The following is a 24092-nucleotide window of genomic DNA, read 5'->3' as shown; positions in this document are numbered from 1 at the left end:
TATGAACTAGTAACAACTTATTCAACTTATGAATATTGAATTTTTTTTTCTTTAAATATATGTACATACGTCCTACGTCTTGTGCATCTGTCTATTCATCGGCGTATTTAAAACCCACTATGTTTTAAGCACAATAGATAACTGATTGAATACAGTACTTTTTCTCTTCTGGTAGCTATTGGTAGGCTTATTGGGCCACGGCATTCCTCCTAAAGTCAGAGAAGCGCCACCGAGACAGCCAAGTGTGAATTTATAAATGTCACATACCGATGAAAACTATTTACGAACTCTCAGGAGCGAAGGTTTCTTTACTATGTTTTCCTTCAACCTTTAAATAATCGAAAATTAAGTTCTTATATGCACATAACTTTGAAAAATTAGAAATGCTTGGGGTTGGAATCCCCCTAGACGCTAATTTCTATTTGAAAAATATATGGTGTGGTGAAACCTTCGTGCGTATACGACATGCATTTAATTATTTTATCATTTACGTAAATACACAAAAAGATTGAAGGAAAATTAAACTCATTTTTATTATATTACAAATATCACAGGTATTCTTATCTTATACACATTAAATTTGGTGTAGATTAAGCGATAATAAATATCAAATTGTAAAAACACGCATTTGTTTTCATGCATCAAGCGTATGCTCTAAATTTTTTGGGTCACTTTGTAACACAGTGGGCAAATATTTAAACAAGTTGCATAGAAACAATCAAAATATTGTAACTATTGTTAGCGTCTATATTTGTTTTAAGTGTTCAATATAAATTAATTACAGATATTGTACCGTCTAGATAGGCCAGAACGTTAGGTTCAAAAATATATTAAAAGGTATCCGATTGAAAGATGCTAGACTCAGTATGATTTGACCGGAGAGGCACCAACGCCACAGCCATTCCTAGCGTAAAACATATAATATAAAACAGTTCTTGGGCGACCCTATCAGATGAATAAGACCACACATTTTGTCCTGCTTACGCGGGCTACTGGCTGGGCGGTTAGAGCTCCCACTCTTGGCGCCGTCACCCTGGAAATTAACTTTTATCCAATAATTGTCAATGTTCGAACTTGGGTAGGTAACCAACCATCTTTTGTTATTACAAACGAGCGTAAAAACGCGCTTTTAATTTCATGTTTTGTTTCACCGTGTGGTATCCAGGAGCCCATAATATCTTTGAAATTGATACATTTCTTTTGTTGTCAGTAATAATGATTGTCTCCTTCGTTGTGTCGTGAGGTAACGTCACGTCGTTCGATAAGAAATCCCACCTCGTCATTTGTGTGGATTATTTATCGCTTAATACAAATTATGGCGACATATATAACGCATAATGCATAATAAATAAAGTTTTAATCGGGGCGCTGAAACTCTGAAAACTAAATTTAGTATGTTACTCACGCGAGACGCGCGCACATCTGAATTTCGTGCCGCGCAACATGTTTATAAAAACATTGTGTTAACTATGTGACTTTAAGTTAACAATACAAGATAAGTACCAATAAAGTGAATATTTAATTATAATAGTCGTACAACTGTTCAATAAGTAAAATAAGTGAGTGTTGCGAAAATGGGTGTGAAACAAAAGAAGGATAAAACTCAAAAGGAAACCGCAGAAATAAAAAAGGAAAATGGTCCAAAATCGCCGCCAGGCTTATTTTCGCGTCTTCTCTTCTGCTGGACCTTTCCCTTGTTTTATTATGGGAACCGAAGGGATTTGGAGGAATTTGATCTAGTCCCTGCAAGAGATATATATGACTCAAAACGAGTTGGAGATAAACTAGAGAAGTACGTATGTATTTTATTTTATCTTAAATGTGGCTGCTTTGTGTTCGGTCTCAAAAATGCGTAAAAGGGAACACGCTTTAACAAGGTGTAACCACTTAGACCTTAGAGTACAGGTTGTACTCACAACAGTCAGTAAAGTCGGTGGCAATTACTTCTTTACGCGTATATAAAAATGATAACGGAATATTCGGGAATCACAGACTTGGTCTAATGTTGGAGTTGAATGGTGGTGATAAGGAATCTCTGCCCTGGTATTCCTAAGCGACAGAGTGGACTATTTAGTATTTCGTCATAGATATGATGCCAAAATATTATTAAAGTTCAGTATGAATTAAAATTCGCCGTCAAATGTCGTAATTATTTCCATGTTAAAATACCACAGACGGTGTTGTCTGATCCAATTATAATGTTAATATGTAATTAAAATATAATACCGTAAAAGTGGGAAGATAAGCAAATACTAAATACTAAATGTACCAATTGTCTAAATAATATAATTTATTCGTATGCCATTTAATGTTAAAGTAACTTTAATGATATTGATTTAAAATATGCATAATAATTTAGTGTTTATAACAGACGCATATAAAATATTCCAGCTATACACATACAAAGTTTCAAATAAAATGTTTTGACGCACGGATCTTTTATTCGGTATATTATATTTTTACACTAAAAATATACAAGAGATAAAAATATTCATAATGTAGGCACACGTAAAGTATATATACTTCCTATTAATTTCCTTTTAGAGTAATTTAGAGGGTAAATTTCACATTTAACACAGGGTGGTCCAACTTATTCCTCACATGCAGCAACACATATATGGCCAACCTCAGATAAGACTCTGATCTTATCTGGGATTGATTAAGGAAGTATGATTGATTATGGACGGCAGTGGCCATTCAGCACCAGGTGGATTGAAAGCTCGTTTACTACTTATACTCGTACTTTATAAAAATATGAAATACATGTTATTCATTATTACATAAATAAAATATAAATTTATTGAAATCACTGCACAGAGGGACAATTTGCTCGGTTTGTGGAATGCTTGTCGCGGTTAAACTGAGTTTGTTGTTTGTTGACCAAACTGCAAACTGTTGACGCTTGAATGAACTGTTCATAATTGGCTGACCTTATAGCGATACGTTCTCAATCGGGAACCAACATTCAATATAATAATATTTCATATCGTTTGTTTTGAGTTACTGGGAATCGAAGGTGATAGAACCCTTTGTGGTTCGACTTTGATGGCACCACCGCCACATCTATTTCTGCCTATTAACAGCAGTGTCAAGCGCTGCTGTGTTCTGGTTTGAAGGGTGTAGTAAGGGAGGCATACTTTTCCGAGGCGATCCAGTTTAGTCCTCAGAGGTAGCGGCGCATCTGTGGTCGACCTCAGGTAGTAATATATAATCCTATCTGGGGTTGATTACATATGTCAATGGGCGTCGGTAGCCACTTACCATCAGGTGGAGTGTATGCTCGTCTGCTACTCCTATATTATAAAAAAAACTCGTAATCAAGTTCCTGTATACCACTGCTACGTCACTTTGTCCTCGTAGTAGCAGTGTAGCACTGTGTTATAAGGGTATATTTATACCGGTATACTTCCACTACGGGTACCAATTCAGTTCTTGGCAGTAGCATTACGTTTTTGATTTATTTCAAAACTGTTTTGATTTGCATTGCCGCAATTACATTGCCGCAATTGCATATCCACCTCATATGCAATTGCGGCAATGACTAGTTAACATCCCCCTAAAATGTGATGGAAAATACACATTTCTACTTTGCTATTTCTTTTTTTAAGTTTTTAATATATTGCCAATACCAGTATAACCGGTAAGTCGTTCAGTATTAAGTACCCAATTAAATTAATATAAAGTAAAGATTAGCGTGGACTTATCTATGCGGGGACATATTAACTCTGTTTTATGTTTTATTTGTGTGTTTGATAAAGGCAATTTAAAGTTTTCATCTGGCTCGAATTGTCTTAATACTATATAGAAGTTTGCAATGTGTTTTTACATCAATCAATGATTATTTTTTAGAGAATAATTTTATTATTTTTTTAACTAATCAAATAAATTTTATACTCAACTAAAAACTAAATTTTAATTGTCTAAAGGAGTGTTATTTAACATAGAACAAACAATCCGTAAATAATAAAAATATTTTTTTGTTTCAAAGTGATAAAATTTTCAATTTAATTATTTCATGATATGTTCAATGTTTTACCAAACCTGCCTGTAAGGCACCTGAGTATACTGTTCTCATTAGCGTTATCTACTTATAAAATGTTCGCGTGAATAATTGTGTTAGAGTGAAAATCTGTTAATTACTTTATATGAAACTGGTTTGCAAAAATACAAGACGTAAGACTGTTTTTTCCTTAATATAAATATGATTTTTATACAGATGTCTGTTTAATGAAAATGAATTTGAGATAATTCAAGATAAAACAAAATCAAGTGTTTCATTATTAGTTAGAAATAAGTTTATATTCACAAAATCCCTAAACTCGTGTGTATTGAGAACGAATATAATCATTTCATTAATTATATCACATATATGTAATTGCTTTAGTCTATTGTAATTGTAATTTAAATAAACATTTATTCTATTACAATCTTTATCGCGTTCGTATAAAAATATATTGAATTAATAAATTTTGTAGACGCGATTAATTTATGCGGAACCACGACAGGAATCCAGTTTGAAATGAGTAGAGCGATATCCATTTCGCCTCAGCGTATTGCTGAGAGCTTCCGATATCTAAAAATGCATAGTCAAATCACGTTCTCTGTCTTATCCCGTATAGAAAGATGTTGACATTTCACATTAACCTACGTTCTTCTCGTGTATATTTTTCATCTGTGATAATTCGATCGTTTATATCGATGTGATCCCAGAAAGTAACCCAGGAATTTAGTAAAAATAAATTGTTTGCTTCTTTCAATACGTAATTTAACTTTATTATATTATTTGTTGTTGCTATTATATTAATATATAATTTAATATTAATATATTATATTAATTATAATATATTAATTATTATTAATATAATATAATTATTATTAATATAATATATTAATATTAATATATTATATTAATATTAATTAATATATAATTTAATATTCTTCTCCTAAGAATGTACAACCATATAAAATAATGACGTAAATTTTAAATGTACAGATATAAACATAGTGTTCTTTAATAAAGTCATTGTTTTCAACAACATCCATGAACCAGGAATTTGATTAAAAGTTTACGGATCATGAACAAATTTAGTCAAATTTTGAAAATTCCTTCATTTACATATAATCTTACAGGTAAAATAAGACCTATACCGCCTTAACTAAAAAAGGGTAACGACGACAGGCAATAAAAAAGACAAAAATACAAATCTATAAGTAGGTATCCGCCAAAAATAAATTGTAGCATTCGTGTGAGTTTGAAGTGTGTTTAAACTACTAGCGGCTACTCAGCGGAGTAGCGGGTCGCCCGAACCTCTCGTGCGGAGAGCGCTCGTAGCGACGGATATAGACCGCGATTCTCCTCGCAAACTGCTACAACGATCCAAATCTTTGCTCGTACTGCAAATGTAATGTGTAACTATGAGACGTTTATTTGTAGATGTTTTTTTTCTTATTGGTCAAATTATGTGAGTGCAATATTATAATTTAGGCGTAGTAGATTATAACATAGGAGTAGCGGAAGAGCATGTAGTCCACCTGATGGTATGTGACTACTGCCGCTCATAGACATCTATAATCAGCCCCAGATACGATTACCCCTGAGGACTAAGTTGGAACGACTCGGAAAAGTATGTCTCCCTTACCACACCCGTCAAACCAGTACCCTTACCAGGAGTTTTTACGTTTCGACAAATATGACTGTTTTGGTATTTGTTTACGTATTTGCCCATACAAATTCCAATCATCGCCCCTAGCGGATTGTGTCAGGACTAGGAAATCGTATTGGCCCATACGTAAACAAATACCAAAACAGTCATATTTGTCGAAACGTAAAAACTCCTGGTAACGGTACAGAACACAGCGGCGCTTTACACTACTGTCAAATGGGCAGAAATAGGTTACTGTTACAACGATCCAAATCTTTGCTCGTACTGCAAATGTAATGAGACATTTACTTGTCGATGTTGTTTTTCTTGGAGGTCAAATTATGTGAGTAGAATCTTATAAGGTAAAATTAGTAAGCTACGCTCAGTTCAGACTGCACGTATTATGCAGGACAAATCTAATCAAATATGTAGGTACTGCGTAGGTTTACACGACGTATTTACTACAGTATTGCTCTTACAAATAACTATATAACTTAGTGAATCTGAATATTATGGCAGTATAAATTACACGTATCTATTAATTTTTAATGTTGTGAAAATTTTCATACATACATATGTATATAATTGATATATTAATAAAGAGTCTAATAGAGTCCTGGATGTGATCCAAATATGTCGATTCTTACCTTTTCCTACTCTCAGCCGTTATTAAGATTAGCCCATACAGACACACAGACAGATAAATAGACAAAACTAAAAAGGGACATTTGGTATAAAAGTATAATCTATAAACGTTTAAATCTTATTGATAATGCTCATATGGATAGTATAATATAGGTGTATATATCGATAGCACTTACCTTATGTACATACTTTACGTTTCAATAACAAAGACAGTGAGGACATTGAACTTAGTATAATCCATCTGGCTTGCACACATGTTTACTCCATCAAAGCTGCCAAACTTTTTCCAATTTCTTGTTACAAGCTCTTATGATTTTCTTAATAAATCTATATGTATTTATTCACATACAAGTTTAAAGATCTAAATATCTCTATGATTTGACTCGAAGGCACTACTGTCACATCTATCAGCCTTATAATAGCATTATGAATCTTGTAAGGGGACTTATTTGAGGCGTTTTCACTTAATTCAAAGTATAATTAAATATTACAACATATTTTGTCCTGAAAAATAGGTACAAATTATTCTACGTTTAAAAAAAACTACTACGTACAAAATGTCTATGAAATATTACGATTCAAAATTTGAAGCTTCGACGTTACATAGTTTTGGTGCAGATTTCACTGTGATAAACGGACGAACGAACACGTGAGTGATCCAATGCCACTCGTAGTGGATCGCACACATTGTTTGTAACGTATTTCCAATAGGAATGGAACTATAGAAACTAACTTGTTTTAAAAACAGTCGCACAAGTTTCGGAATAGCTGGACATTAGGGCTATTCTATATGGCATAACACCGTAAACACTTGAAGGTGTGATGTCAGGAAATGCTCATCAGGGCAGAGACCGGGGCAGCGCGCTCGGGGTAATCTGTACCCTTACCATGAGTTTTCCTAGTTCTGACACAATCCGCTAGGGGCGCTGATTGGAAATTGTATGGGCAAATACGTAAACAAATACTAAAACAGTCATATTTGTCCAAACGTAAAAACTCATGGTAAGGGTACTGGTCGGATTGAAATCCTCTACGTGGTGTATTGGGTAGTTAATGGGTAAAATCCCACATAACCCATACTACTTTTGATATTTTGTCTAAGCACACTTACATGGAAAATAACTATGTCAAGACTGGAACAGAACCTCGGTAAAATGCGTAATATGTACACACACGTGGGGTGGCCTAGAATAAGTAATACACCCTATCTTGCCCTGAATGTCGCACGTCGTGACCCAGTCACTCTCAGTCTTGCTTTCCGTATAAGTATTTGCCATGCGGTAAAGCCTTCCCTTCTGGAATAGGCCAAAATCTAACAATTTACTTTTAAGGAAAAAATGTAATTATCGATTAATGAAAATCTTGCTGTCGTCGTAATGTAGGTATCGTTTCTACTGAAATGATTTGTATCGTTAATGTTATTCGTGATATAGAATATGGAGTCTTATATGATATTTTAAGGAATACAAACGTTGCAGAAACTGGCTCCAAGAAGAAGCAAATGCGAAGGCCGCTGGCAGAACTCCGTCGATTGTGAAAGTTGTGACTAAAACTTTCGTTTTGTCGTACCTGCCAGCTGGCATCATGCAGTTCCTCTCTGTAGGCTTCAGGTACGTAATGATACAATATGGCACACTTTACTTAACTATTATATTGATATTTCATTTCATATTTAGTTATAAAGAAAGATATCTTGCATATCTATCGTTTTTCTATAACGATATAAATATATAAACATAAACAAATATATAACCTTAATTAACATATATAAACTTAATAAATATAAGAAAAAATATATAAACTTAATGAACGCTAATTGTTAAGTTCGGAAGAAAACATCGAGCAAAGCTCGGTCATCGAGATACAAATTATATTGGTAACTTCGACTATTCTCATATTATATTCATGTCATTTTTTGTGTGTATCTGTGATTTTCAATTTTACAAATATCCTTTAAGCCTCAATACTCAATAAAAATATTTTAAATCAAGAAAAATCGGTTCATCTATTCTCCTAACTTACATAGTTCCTTATACTAAATGCATAAAAATAAAATAATTTAATGTTTAGCTACTGCACAAACATACATTGGCGTAGAAAATTCAAATTCAAATCATTTATTGCCCGAAAGTGGGTAAAAATGATCGACGGTAATAGAATAGGTTCACCAAATTCTACCTGTCAAGGCATGCAAAAAGTTATAGACAGTTACTTCATTAAAATAATATTTTGTCTTCAACAGGACAGTAACGCCGCTACTCTTTGCACAGCTACTCAGCTTCTGGTCAGTGAACTCCACGATGAGTAGACAGACCGCGTCCTATTACGGCATTGCCATGATCCTGGGCAATTGGTGTGCGGCCTTCCTTAACCATCATGGAAACTTGTATGGTCAGCAGTTCGGAATGAAACTTCGAGTAGCTCTCAGTTCCTTGATGTTTAGAAAGGTAATATATACAATATATCTATATGAGAGCGAAGATCTCCTGCTAGACTAGGTGAGCATGTCTGGGAAGCAGGCTAACTGAGTTCGGAGCTTGTATATATGCAAGATGTTTAAAAAACTTTGAGCGTTTGATTTAGAATTGGCATGATGACAGTATTAAAAAATCAAAGAATAAATGATTTAAGAAAACACAATATATTGGAAGGATTCTCAAAAAGTACTCAGTTTAAAAAAAAAACTTTAAGATTTACTATATTTTCAATTAAATAAAAGTATAAAATACTGCAGTCGGCTATCTTGTCTGAAACGCTAACGAGGCGCGAATGACATCATTTTTGGGTATCAGTGACATAATTGCTTGAAATTTTGTATGGGATGTTCTAACGTGACGTCACCAACGGACGCCTCGCGAGCGTTTCCGCGCCTAATTCAAAATGGCTATAAACAAATGCTATTATTTTCGTTAATACTGAATTTATTTCCGAAATAATACGATTTTTGGAATCAGTAGACATGTACCTACGTTATAGAAGGGGTTTTCAAAATTTGTCATCATGCCTATTACTAGTGGCGCTATATCTTGAAGAGTTGATTAAAGTCGCCACAACGGCCTTCAGGCTCAACTTCTTATATAAATTTAGCGTCGTTTATAGATGTTATTGAGCAAAGTAACTATTCAGTATTCAGGTTATATAGAAGCCATAATTACGCTGCTTTGTAACACGTCCACTGGAGAATATATTGTTTATTTTGTTTTTATTAAAAAATAGTCAGTTTAGATATGGTTAAGTACTTAATCTATATGATAACATCGCAAAAAATCGAAAGATAAACCTTTTAAATATTTAAAGTATACGAGTACTATATAGTTGCTAAGGTCATATCTGTGAGTAAAATAAATGTATAATTTTGTTCCTTATTGCGAACATCAGAAAATATATGAAAGTGCCACTTTTTGTAAAAACAATAATTCTTTATCGCGTAACTACTGATTTTAAAAGTCATAATGATATGGCATTTTGTTAATCAAATTTAATTATCTTATATTGTAAACCAACAAAGTCACGCGTACGAATAATTTAATGATTGTATCTAATATTGTTAGGTTATAAAAAAATAAGGAACTGTAGGTTTGCTTTAAATAAGGGAGACTTATTTCAAAACAAATTTAAATTAGTCAATCAGTCTGTTAAAGTATTACTTATAACAGTAATTTTCAAGTTATTAAGTCATTTTTGTCCACAAAACATTTTGTCGTCGTATATTATGACATGAAGTATTATTACAAAAATATATTTTTGTCCTAAAAAAAAATTGTACTAGGTACGGACAAATATGTTTGTACATGTCATAGATTAGTAAAGATTACTCAGTCCTAACAAGAAAATGTAACCAGTTTTGACACTTGAAATTATCACTGTCATCTATTTTCGTGTTTGAAAAATATTAAAAAAATGTAGTTTTTGGATAATTTACGAATGAAACGATATTTCTCCGCACCTATTCTTCGAGTGCTTGCACCACTTATTTGCGCATGTCGGCATTGTTCTGCGTAAATTACACCATGACAGCCATTAAATGGCTGACAGAATTGTCAGCCGTTTAAGCCATTTAATGGCTTCCTTCAATTTCAAGGTGATGAGATATCTATACTTCTCTATGGTACATGTAAATACATTTTTGTAAAATTCCATCGTCCTAGGAAATTTTGTATTTTGTTTTATAGATAGAATTAAACCACGAAATCTATTTCAGATAATGCGAATGAACAATGGCTCTCTAGGCGAAACGACCGCTGGTAAAGTGGTCAACTTGCTCTCGAATGACCTCCAAAGATTCGACATGGCTTTCCTGTTCATGCACTATGTGTGGATCATACCCATCCAACTGGCGGCTGTCAGCTATCTGGGCTATCTCCAAGCAGGATACGCGGCTCTGGTTGGCCTTGTAGCTTTGATTATCATAGCGCTACCAGTCCAAGGTAACGTAGTAAAACTAATTTCGTTGTTTACGATATTTAATCTTAGTTATATTATAGCGATAAGAATGTAGTTATACGCGACATAATAAATGATATAGATAGGCAGATGCAGACCCATATTTAGTACGTATTCAAGTTAAAAATGCATTATCCATGCTGCTACAGCATCAAACATGGAGTATTGGAAACATATAAATGGGATGGCGACTTACGTTAGATTTTTCTGGTTGACTGCTTATTATTGAGACAATGATCAAGAACGACAAAAGTCTTACAAGTTGGGAATCCTTACTAATATTATAAATCCGAAAGTAACTCTGTCTGTCTGGTTGTCTCTTCTTCACGCCTAAACCACTGAACCGATTTTAATAACATTTTGTACAAAGATAGTCTGAGACCCGAGAAAGGACATAGGATAGTTTTTATCCCGGAAATCACACGGGAACTAGGGATAGCGATCTAAGATCGAATAGGATCAAAAAGTCGATTATTTTAATCGATATTAGAATCGTAAACTATGCATTTCATCAAGTGATGATCTTTAACAAAGTTGTTGTCCATGAGCCCAGGAAGGTTGCAGAGTTGGTACGACCATTTTTCGCCCGTTTCATTACAATGAAGGTACGAATTTTCAGTTTTATGTATGTTAGTATGTCATATTATTTTCTCTTTAACGCGGGCGAAGCCGCGGGCAAAAACTAGTCAAAAATAAATTTCAGTGAGGTGTTATTAAGGTCAAATGATAGCAAAATGATACCAGAAACTTCGATAATATAAAGTATCCGTATATTATTATGATTAAACCTAGGACGTCTTAAACATCGTTGTAAAGCGATCTACATCCTTTTTATAGTATAGTAGTAGCCAACGAGAACGCAGTCCAAGTGGCTACTGCCGCCCATGGACATCAGTAATCAACCCCAGATTGGATGAGATTCTTACCTGTGCTCGGCCACAGATGCGTCGCTACGTTTGAGGATTGAGCTGGAACGCCTCGGGAAAGTATGTCTCCATTACCACACCCTTTAAAACTGCTGTTATAAGGTAGAAATAAGTGTGACGGTGCAGTACCGCCGCAGTCGAACCAAAATCCCTCTAGCTGTAATTTATAATTATAATTTACATTACAGGTTGGTTGAGTACAATTATTGGATCAATACGATTTCGTACAGCTGAGAAAACAGATGAACGTATTAAGACCATGAGCGAGGTTATAAATGGAATACAGGTGGGTGGAATGTATTATATTATTTAACGGACGTTCAATTCGTGTGATTTTTTTTATTACATTGTAGTAGCAAACGATAAAGTCTCCCATTCTAAGTATAAGTGGTCACACTCGCCCATGAACATTTTTTTTTATAATATAGGAGTAGCAGAGGAGCAGGCATCTGATGGTAAGTGGCTACTGCCGCCCATGGACATCTGTAATCAACCCCAGATGGGATTAAATATTCCTACCTGAGGTCGGCTACAGATGCGCCGATACCCCTGAGGACTAAGCTGGAACGCCTCGGAAAAGTCTGTCTCCCTTACCACACCCTTCAAACCGGAACACAGCAGCGCCTAACACTGCTGTTATTAGGCAGAAATAGGTGTGAACATCTACAACCAGTTCTATATAGAGCTATATATATAGTTCTACCTGAAATCGATCATAGATACTCCTGAGGACAAAGAAAGTTACCTATTAAGAAAGGTAGACGATATTCACACCCTTCTACCTAACTTCAGAACTGTTTTACGTTAGAGATGGCTGTAACGGTGGTATGCAGGTATAACGGTGGTATCGTAAACAGTACCCTTACCAGGAGTTTTTACGTTTCGACAAATATGACTGTTTTGGTATTTGTTTACGTATTTGTCCATATAAATTCCAATCAGCGCCCCTAGCGGATTGTGTCAGAACTAGAAAATCATATGGGCCAATACGTAAACAAATACCAAAACAGTCATATTTGTCGAAACGTAAAAACTCCTGGTAAGGGTACAGGAAGGTTGTTTGACCCATACTGGCTCTACCTTTGGATTATCACCATTATAATAGTTGTAGTTATTGAATTATAGATACAACATTGACGAGTGTTAATGTCAATCAACTTAAGGGGCAAGATGCATCAATTGAAAATTTAATTCAATAAGATTTAACTTTATGTCTGAATACGAAGCTAGACAAATTATTTTCAGCAGGCGCTAACGAAGACGCAGAGGAAAGCTAATTAGAAATAATTAAAACGAATGCAGTCGTGCTCGACGCCGATTCACTTCCAAATTGTATAAATTTACACAAATATTCTCGTCTATGCATATTTTTGTTCACAATGTAGAAATTTTCATCATTATACCGGGTCAATCAATCAATCAATCAATCAACACTCATATGAAAATAGTTAAACATTGCTCATATTTTATGAATTACGAATACACGTAGTAATATATCGTAGATTTAGGCGTTATCCTAATAAAAGGGGATCGAGCGAGCGAAAAGTTTGCGGGAATTTCATTCGTTCATAATTAAAAGTGGCGAGTTCTCTTAGAACGATGTCTTTATGTTATTGGCGCCGACATGTTGGTTCTGAGTTCTCTCTCTGTTAATTCCGATAAAATAAATATCAGAAATTTTCTTAGACATTCATAGACAATTTATAAATTGAAAATGTTAGGTCTGCTAATGTTAAATGTGGTGAGAATTTTAGAATTTGACGAAATATATTTTTATATGATGTACCTAAATGAACGTTCAATTTTAATACTAATTGTGTGTCATCTGCCGTCCATGGACATCTATAATCAACCTCAAGTGGGGTCAGAGTCCTACCTGTGGTCGGCAAAAGATATTGATATCATTGAGGCCTAATTTGGAATGTCTAGTCTTTCTCTTGCCATGTCTTCTTGCTCTTATTGCTCTTATACGGAAAAAAATAGGCGTGGCGTTGGTGCCGCCGGACTAAAACCGCGAAGTTAAGCAGTTATGTAATAATAAAAAATAACATATTTGCAGGTAATCAAAATGTACGCATGGGAGATGCCATTTACGAATGTAGTGTCTCAGAAGAGAAAAGAAGAGCTGAAGGAAGTAAAAACTGCTACAATTTTGAGGGCAATTTTCATCGGTTTTATGATTTTCACCGAGAGGGCTACCATGTTCATAACAATCCTTATTTTAATTCTTTTTGGAAATGTTATGACTGCGAACGTTGTAAGTATATAAAAATATTATAATCATCCTTTTTCTTAAACTCGAAATGAGTTCTTATAAAGTAGCAGTTCCAATTAAATTAATAATTATCGGCTATATATGTAATGAATACTAATTTGTAATGTACTTGTTAACCTTGTGCCTAATTACTCTATTCGTATTTCTTTTTCTAAAATAGAAATTATGTTAGCCTGAAGTGAAAGTTAATGTTATTTTGAATACATAAATATTCTGTCTTTACATATAGTTTGTATGACATAAACATTTTAATTACATCTGGAGGCACGGCAATGCCTCCGCCAAGTCGAGCTACTATAACTAGCCGACCCGGCAAACGTGTTGCCATATAAATAAAAATATGTTAAGGGTGAACAACTCTTATCACTTAGGGGTATGAAAAATAGATAGTAGCCGATTCTCAGACCCACTGAATATGCATATAAAATTTGGTAAAAATCGGTTAAGCCGTTTCGGAGGAGTACGGTTAATAACATTGTGACACGAGAATTTTATATATAAGATTATCACACAATACACAATAGTATATTGTGTATTGTAAAATTTCAACTGTAAGTGTGCAATAAAGAGTATTTTATCTTATCTTATCTTATTATCCACTCCATCTGATCGTAACTGCCTAATGCTGCCATGAACATGTGTAATCAAGACCAGTACCCTTACCATGACTTTTTACGTATTGACAAATATTACTGTTTTGGTATTTGTTTACGTATTTGCCCATACAATTTCCAATCAGCGCCCTTAGCGGATTGTGTCAGAACTTGGAAATTGTATAGGCCAATACGTAAACAAATACCAAAACAGACATATCTGTCAAAAGGTAAAAACTCATGGTAAGGGTAGGTACAGATACGTCTAAATCCACCCGAGGCGGCCACAGCTGTATTGTTACCTCTAAAAACTAAGTTGGACAAATATTTTTCCATTGCCACACCCTTCAAAGTCGAACCGAGTTGCGCCCAACAAGCCTGTTATAGGCAGCAATAGGTGTGGCAGTGCCCCCCGAATCGATCCACAGATATATCTTCGTTAAAAGCCATCTTTTTTCAGATATACCCATTACAGCAGTTTTTGAATGCCGCCCAAATTAACATTACACTCGTGCTGCCACTGGTTTTGGTGTTTACAGCTGAGTTGATAGTGGCATTCAAAAGAGTTCAAGAATTCCTCTCATTGGGTAAGAACATCTCTTCAATATATTTTTTTTGTAGAACACAGCAATCTCGTTTACGTAGGCTATTTTTACATATATGTCCACGGGAAGCAATGGTAAGTAATCACTATCAAGAATCAGGTTTTAAAGACAATTTGATTTTATTAATTTGGATTTTGGTGGTGCTACTATTACATACCCATATTGTGCTTAATAACAGTGCTAAGCCTTGATGTATTTCGAATTTGAGGGTGTACTAAGGGAGAGGCGTTATTAGAGGCGTTCCAACTAATTCCTCAAAAATAAAAATGCGCCTATGACTAACCTGAAGAAGAATACTATTTGAGATTGATTACTGATGTTTAATGGCGGTAGTGTCTTAAACTAGTAATTGCTACATGAATCCCCAAAAAAGAAAACGAAAAAATTATACAACCCACAGTTACAACGTAAATTATAAAATACACAATCTAATTTGTATCCTTGCATATGTTAAATATGTGTATAAGATACGTTAAAGTTTATTGAATTTATCATAAGACTTAATTCATAGGTATTCTAATTATATACATAGGTACAGTCAACTCCAATAATAGATGAACATATTAAGGTTTCAAAAATATCATAAGTAGCTCATAAGTAGCTAAACACTTATAAACGTTTGGGTGTATAGGTATTTTTGAAATTTTGACGTGCTCATCTACTAATGAAGCTGACTGTATAGTCCGCGTAAAACTGCTAGTTCGCTCTGAATATAGAAATGAATCGCGTCGCCATAGCAAATTGTATGACTACACCTGTACCATTACCATGAGTTATCAAAACATCCCACAATTTTACGTAACGTTTACTCAATCCATTATTCCGTTTTGTTTGCTTAGTAGACTGAGTAAACGTAACAATAAGTAAGTGCTCAAGTCTTTTTGTCTGCCTCAAATGTTCGCAAAAAAGAGAGACAAAACATAAAGCGCCATTTTGTCAATTTAGACATTTAATGTTACGTTACTGACACTATAGTTCTGATACAATCCGCTAGGAGCGCTGATTGGAAATTGTATGGGCAATACGTAAACAAATACCAAAACAGTCATATTTGTCAAAACGTAAAAACTCGTGGTAAGGGTACTGCTCGCACGGACTATACCTATCTACCATTCATACGCTTATGTTTATCATAGTATTGTTAGTTGACTTTCATGTGGTAAATAAACGCGTTGTTACACTTGATATCGTAAAATAAACAAGAAGTTTATGCAACGGCAATATCTCTTTGTGATAATGTCTTCTTAGGCTCAATAAAATAAATAAACTATATAGTTGTTTACGTAATATACTGTTGTATAATTTTATTTTAAAAAAATACAGCCAGACTCTATTTTTAAATAATGGTGGCTTCACTCAAAATAATTTTATGTGTATTTATAGACTGATTTTTGTGTGTACAGCGAATATTGGTAACTATTTTAAGTTGATGATACATTGGCGGTATTTACAAGGTACGACAAGTACTAAATATATTGACAAAAATTAAAATACACCAATAACTTAGAATACTTAGAATTTTTCCTTTTCTTTTAATCATTTCTTCCAAACTTCAAAAAGTTAAACCAATTTAGACATCACCAACTTCGTACAAAAAACTATAAAAAAAGAAATCACTTGATAGAGAGTACAGAATAACTGCAGAGATTATTCGTGTAGGCGCTTATAGAAACGATAATACGAAGGCTTATGTCTGGTGTTACGCAAGAGGAAATTTCATGCACAATACAAAAACTGAGACGAAGAAATCCGCTGGTAATAAGTTTGGCGTATTAAGACAACGAGTCGTTGGCATGAACTTCTTGTTCGGTGCCAAGATGAACAATTTTAGAGTTCCCTAACTCTTGTTGAAACCCCTAAGTATAATATTTTGAGTCCGTAGATATTATGTTTGTCTATCAAACACTATTTGCTCAAGTTTTGCGATTTATTTTTATATGTACGATAAATAAGAAAATTTAGTTATTTTCAGGGCTGAAAAACAGGTTAATGAAATCGCATGTTTTGATAAAATATGATGACACCCATCTGATCATGCACGTCATATAAGTACAATATAATTAATTTATTTTGACTTACATGACAAATTATCAGTTGCAACTATTTTTTTATTATATAAATATGATATAATTGAGCAATTTCGACAAGAAACTCATCAGTACGGCTTTTAAATACTGAAAAAAAAACCAAATAAAGTTTGTAAATCTAGAAATTGCAGTTTGTTTAACCAGTTACGGAACCCTTTGCACGACAGCCAAAGTACTTGACCGGTCTTTTTAATTTTATATTTATAGACGACAGATCCGACTTGGTGGCGAGTCCGGTGGCGCCGACCACTCTGTTCCGGAACGTCACGGGCAGCTTCAAGGAGCAGGAGAAACAAGACAATGGCGTGCGACCAGTCTCTTATCACTACAAGCCTGATCTCATTAGCAACGGCTTCACGAATGGTAGGTGACGTCAGTGATTGCGAAAGATTGTAGATTGAATACATGAGAAGCTGGTCTTTTTATTGATTGCAATGCGGAGGTTGCTTCTGACGTATATGAGATTCTATTAATGTATTGTTATGCCATTAATATAAAAAAGGTCATATTTGCATTTGGAGGTAAACCTCTAAGGGCTGCAGTACCATTTAATATCAGGCCAATGGGTCTTATTCCCGATTTTGAAAAATTATTTGTATATAAAAATATTTATGGTTATGGTACGAGTAATTCATTATGGTAATATAATCGTAGTTAAATTTACACAAGTGATTATATTAATTGGCCAGTAAGTTGAACTTTATTTTTTGAAATATAAAACGAGCTCACTAATGGGACAGTAAGAAGTAAATAAAATAACTTATATACTCTCTTGTATGTTGAATTTCAGGGGCCATAATAAACATATATAAAAATAGTTTTATAATTTTATTTAAGGTACCCCTGCAAATCGGCAATTCCGCAGAAGCTTATCACACCAGAGCGATACGGTGATACAGCTGAGCGACGTGACGGCGAGCTGGACGGGCGACCCCAATATGCTGGCACTCAGGAACCTCTCCCTACGCATACGCAGGGGGAAGCTGTGCGCCATCATCGGGGCTGTGGGCTCCGGCAAAGTAAGTGCCAGAATTTATTGGTTAATTTAAACATAGGCAAAAAAATTCCAATTTTCCTCTTGATTTTATTGATAACATGAAAGCTCTCTAAAAGCTCTTAACTCCTTTAAAGAAGAAGAAGCTGTCTAAACTCCTTTAAAGAAAAAGGACATCGGAAAACAAACAAAAAAGAAAAGGTAATGAGCAATACAGATAAAAACAATAACAGTTCGTTAAGTTATGACGCAAAAAATATCATATCGCACTTCGAAGGCAGTCGTATATTTGGTCAGACTTTAGTTACCAGTTACGTGTTACGGAGACACAAAACAATATTAAAAAGAAGACGTTTTGGCATTGTGCCAATATGTAACAAAACTTAATAATTAAAAATCACACACTCCAATATCTTTCGCACGGAAAAAATAACGAAACAAATTAATTTACTTATGTATTTCGTTAATTTTTCGCGTTAGTATAAACTAAGAGTTCGTTTACTAAAGTATTATCCGGTGTTGACAATATAACGATTCACGGAAAGAATAACAAAACAAAATGATTTCTAAGTAGTTAAATTTCCGCTCAAACGACTATCGGATTTGGACAATACAACGATTCCAGTAAGCCATGTGCCCGCGAGACCAGTGACCCAAATCTGGTGCCACTCAGCATCTCTACGCATTCACGGGGATCTGGAGTAGGGTTGCCACCTTTTTTTTGCATATAAAGTATATTGATTATTATAGGTAAGAAAAAAAGTACTTAGTATCAAAATAAAGTACACTATATATATATATATATAGATATATATATATAAATTATAATATTAATATATTTAAGTTAAAGGATGTCGCGTTGGCGAGTGACGACATCGATTCAGCACCAATCGATAAATTTCGTTTAAAGAAAAAATACTTACGATTAAACGTTTAAATCAAATCATGCGAAATCAAGTATTTTCGTGTACTTTATCGTTCTCATAAAGTATGGAGTACAATTACTTAAAATAACGAACAATACTTTATTATAAAGTACGGTTGGCAACCCTAATCTGGAGTGCCGTCGTACAGCTTAGCGGTGTAAGCACGCTAAAGAACCGTACAAAAGTATTAATTCTAAGTTGTATTCTCATTGCTTACTTTAGTGTTATGGAAAAATATTTTATATTTTTTATCGAGAGTTTAATAATAATTAGTTATGAGGTTTGGTATAAGAAAGACGCTTAAAAACTTATATCGACATCGCCAGATTTTCAAATATTTCTAAAGATTTCTCTCTCGTGGTAAATCATTTTTTTCTCTATATAATCCCGCATAATTTTTAAATAAATACATAATTTCTCTCGAGTTTGATCCTAGTAGGGCAATAAAATGGAGTATAATATGCGAGTACTTCTACACAATGTATTTGTCCTAGATGACCCTTACGTTTCTAAGGAATTAAATCTCGTGTACCCAAGAATCCTACGATTCTTCTACAACTATTTAGCCATTCTTTGTGTTTAGACATTATTGCTATAAAATAAATAGATATAACGTGCGCGATGTAAGTAAAAATAGAGTCCGAATACTATTCATTAGAAACTTATGTGCTCTAAATTTGATACAGTAGTAAGTGCCCAATTTATTATAAATTGCATCGTGCAATATGTAAAAATACGTTCTTCGGTATTCCATAATGCGATTGGCCTAATTGGCATAGTTTACCTACTGTAATTTCGTGTAAGCTCGCTAATTAGAAGCTTTCGCCCGTACAAAGCTTTCTTGCGCTCCACGTATTTGCTGTTATGCGACAAACGTTCCAGTAATGAAATTTCTAGATTGGTATTTGTTAAGAGAAAAAATATATTTACTATAAAAAAGCGGGTACACGCTTACTTTTTGGAATGAAGTTCTTTAACGTGGCTTTTGGTGGGAGTTGAATGGTAGAAATCGTCACGTAAGAAAAAAACGTTAAGTCCCCTTCCCATTTGCATCCTTTGCCTGTCCGATGTATTTGCCTGTCTGTTGCAATGCATGCAGTCCCACTGGATGGTAAGCGGCTACTGCCGTCCATGGACATTTGTAATCAACTCCAGATAAGATTAGATTCCCTCCTGAGGTCACAAATGCGCCGCTACCTTTGAGGATTAAGCTGGCATAAGCTGGCACCACACTATATTTTGATTATAATTGGAACAACTTCGTTCATCGGGGCAGCCCCTTGACCGCATATTTTTATATTCATTATTCATTTTATTTTCAACCACAAAAACTTCGTCAAAAATATTTTCACATTTACGAGGTATATTTCGTAGTATTAATCGTTTCAACGGTTACATCTAAATTCTGCATTTCAACTAAATGCAGAGCTGATTTATTTCCAGTGTAATCCAAATTGTGTTGTCCAGTTCATTTGATCGTATAATAATCTGAATAGTTCGGCAATAGTCAATATAGCCCGCTGTTCGCAGAATCATCTGAATTTGATTTGAAATTTGCATGTCAAAATAGATTAGGTATCTGAACTATAATTGCAAGGCAAGTGGTTCGGATAACTAGTTCGTAGTTCACTTGTTATTACTTTGGTCTACTTCTAACATGAATTTGAAATGACTTGTGCTATTATTATAGAAAAGTTTGGTTATAAATGTTATTCATATAAATCATATTATTGAAGTAAAATGTCCAATCGCTCGTTAAGGAGGGTAATCTAACTTTTTTGTCGCAAAGTGTCTTATATTTGAATCGCTAATAACTTTGAGATTAACCTTTAATAGCAATGTCTATAAGGGTTCAGCCAGCATTTGTTTTTATCTTCCCAAAGAAGAGAGGTTATTTGTCGCATATATATTTTTTTCTAGCTGAATCTTGTTAGATGATCTATTAAAGTTGAAAGAGTCGTATAGTCTCAGTTTATCCTAGTATTGATTTAAATACTGTAATGACATTATCACAAATAACATATCAAACGACTACGAGGAGCAGGACAACGAGGACATTGGGTATACCAGAACTGAAATGGCATCGGACTGCCCATTGCAACCACTCAAAACGCAAAATTAAACTTATTAAACGTACAAAACCAATTTACTAAAGTACTAGACCTGTTTTATTTACAAACTCTACAAATAAACTTACGAAAAGTTCCATTAAAACCGACTTATTTATTGTTAGAATTAAGTAATCCATTTTTAAGTCCTTATAAAATATCTGATATTACCAAAACAATACGCATAAATATCCTATTTCTTTGTTCATACATTACATACATTTAGGTATAATAGTATAAACCAATAATGCCTTTATTCTACCGTATCCTCCAAATACTGAGATTACATCGCAACTATAAGTTACGTTCGTTTTTAGTCTTCGATCCTCCAACTGCTGCTAAAGGAGCTGCCCGCGGCCGCTGGCACCGTGTCAGTATCCGGGAACGTTTCCTACGCGTGCCAAGAGGCGTGGCTCTTTCCGAGCACTGTTCGGGAAAACATTCTGTTCGGCTTGTCCTATGACCCCGATAAATATAAAATGGTAAGTAATATAGAGTAGAATTGTACATGGTATTTTAAAATATAATAGCTGAACTTATGGGATATGTAATAAAATGTTCTAATTACTTAAAAAAACGAATTTCATCATTAACCCATTACCCACCATACTCTCACTGCTGGGCATATCTCCTCATAGAATGTGAAGGACCAGGCCATAGTATACTGTGCTGGCCAAGTGTGGATTATTAAACTTCACATACCTTTGAAAACTTTAAAGGACTTTCAGGTATGCAGGTTTCCTCACGATGTTTTCCTTAAGCGTTAAAGCAAGTGATAATTAATTTATAAACGCACATTTCAAAAATGAAGAATTCTAAACTTGAATTCGACTGAGACGTAGAGTTTCAACAAACAGGGTAGATTTTAACTTTCTTAAATCTGATTATTTCAACAAGTAGTCTCATTTGAAAGGTTAAAGTCACCTAGTAAAATGCTTACATTAGAAAAATCGATGTTGATGGTTTAAAACGTTTATAGACTACTTTTGTATCGAGTGTTACATTATGCCCCATTTGTATTCAAAGTGGAAATAGCTGAGTATCTTAAGTGCATTTCATTCTAGGTATGCAGAGCGTGTTGCTTGGAAAAAGATTTTAAGCAATTCCCGTACGGCGACCAGACGATAGTGGGGGAGCGGGGGGTCTCACTCTCGGGGGGTCAGCGCGCCAGAATCAATTTAGCTCGAGCAGTCTACAGAGAAGTAATTGATTTTTTATTTGTTCTCCAAACAAGTTCATATTGTAACGAAAAATCCACATGGCTTTCTCTTTCGAAAAGCAATTAAGTGGAAATTGGATATAACTACATAGTTTCTTGCCAGGTTGACTTTCGTCTAGGGAATACGAAAATTGTAATAAGCGCGGAAAATAACAAGTTTTTACGCTGGGGAATCAATATGATTTATTTCATTAATAACCTTATTTTTACTCAATGTTAGGTAAATGTTTATGCAATTCATGTTTTGGTAGATTCGAGATATAAAAGACGAAATGTAAAAGAAATATTATTTATTGTCTTATTTTCGTTCTTTTATGTTCTTCAATATATGAAGGTATTGATGTGTTTTTCAATGCTTAACTCTTTGTTCTCTTATTTAGGGTCGGTGACTCATGGATTCAATGATCAATCACTTAAATTAATGCTGCAACGATTTTTATTTCAGCATCTCAGAAGTTACTTATACATTTGTAGTGCGTATGTCTCGAAGGTTTCAAATATTATGCTGAAAACCATCATCTACTAACAAAATTGCTATTGAGCGACGAGAGTATGAATAAGTCGTCAACATTTCTAAGACTGTTTCGGTTTTAATTATAGAAGTGCATTTCGTTTGCAGGCCGACATTTATTTACTGGACGACCCACTTTCCGCGGTCGACGCGAACGTGGGCCGCGAGCTGTTTGAAGGGTGCATCAATGGGTACCTGCGGGGTCGAACCCGGATCCTCGTCACACACCAGATACACTTCTTGAAGGCGGCTGACGTTATTATTGTGTTGAATGAGGTTTGTTACTTGTTTATTAAACGTGTTAAAATTATAATAAGTACCGCACGCATTGCATTTCATCAAAACAGTACTTAACTGTCCCATCGCTGAACACTTTTTTATTATTCCACAGACCAGCTGTTAGGTACGTGTATCCTAATGTCCTCTTTGAGAATAAATAATTTAGTTTAACTAATAGACCAAATAAGTTTAGCTTGACTTGTTGGTAAACTTCATGTATCGTTAACTACTAGTCTACTGTGTTCTTAACAAGGATAGTCACTAGCAAAGAAACTTATTCAAGTGTTTCACAAATGTCAGAAAACATAAAGGAGATATCGCAATCGTTTAATTTCTTAGAATGTTGGTGGTATACCAACACCATGCATATATACATTTGTTCGTATTCACGTATTTGAAGTTATATGTGGCTGGCAGGTGTTCCGTGGTTGTATTTACTTTTTGCAAACCACATGTGAGTCCCATAGAGAGGGAGACTGACGCGAACACGACGCCTTTCATCCACTTCTGTACAAAACGTATAAAACGCGAGGCTTGCTGTAGACAATGTGGCGCGGGCAAGTCGCTTCTCATTCTGTAGGTATGTTTGTATAAAAATGGATGTACTTAGAAACCCAGGTTAGATTAAGTAGATCAGAGGAACTTAGACATTTAGTTTGCACCTAAGTATTGGATACATATTTTGACCAAACAAATTGATTTCTGAGCTATAAGTAGGTAGGTATGTAAAGCGTCTATTTATTGTTCTTATTATTATGTATTGGAACAGATAGACACACAAATATCTACACAGTCGACATTCGAATCCACGGAAATAGTACCAATATCAGGCGACATCG

General features: G+C 34.5%; 1 protein-coding gene across 1 annotated transcript in view; it reads left to right on the top strand.

Annotated features, from left to right (window-relative positions):
- Positions 1-1368: 1368 nt before the first annotated feature.
- LOC140747470 (ATP-binding cassette sub-family C member 4) overlaps positions 1369-24092 on the top strand; it is a 33762-nt gene continuing 11038 nt past the window's right edge. The window contains exons 1-12 of the mRNA XM_073079935.1: positions 1369-1792; positions 7766-7897; positions 8530-8734; positions 10489-10714; positions 11845-11942; positions 13716-13913; positions 14985-15111; positions 17424-17579; positions 18054-18235; positions 21562-21726; positions 22309-22446; positions 23083-23250. Coding sequence (XP_072936036.1) covers positions 1575-1792; positions 7766-7897; positions 8530-8734; positions 10489-10714; positions 11845-11942; positions 13716-13913; positions 14985-15111; positions 17424-17579; positions 18054-18235; positions 21562-21726; positions 22309-22446; positions 23083-23250 — 2013 coding nt within the window. The 5' untranslated portion in view covers positions 1369-1574. The remainder of the gene's footprint in view (positions 1793-7765; positions 7898-8529; positions 8735-10488; positions 10715-11844; positions 11943-13715; positions 13914-14984; positions 15112-17423; positions 17580-18053; positions 18236-21561; positions 21727-22308; positions 22447-23082; positions 23251-24092) is intronic.

The sequence above is a fragment of the Epargyreus clarus genome, unplaced genomic scaffold (assembly GCF_041222505.1).
Source record: "Epargyreus clarus isolate Ecla_fem2 unplaced genomic scaffold, WU_Ecla_fem_2.2 ptg000014l, whole genome shotgun sequence".
Classification (NCBI taxonomy): domain Eukaryota; kingdom Metazoa; phylum Arthropoda; class Insecta; order Lepidoptera; family Hesperiidae; genus Epargyreus; species Epargyreus clarus.
The sequence above is the reverse complement of the archived record's forward strand: the minus strand, read 5'-3'. Positions and strand labels throughout refer to the sequence as shown.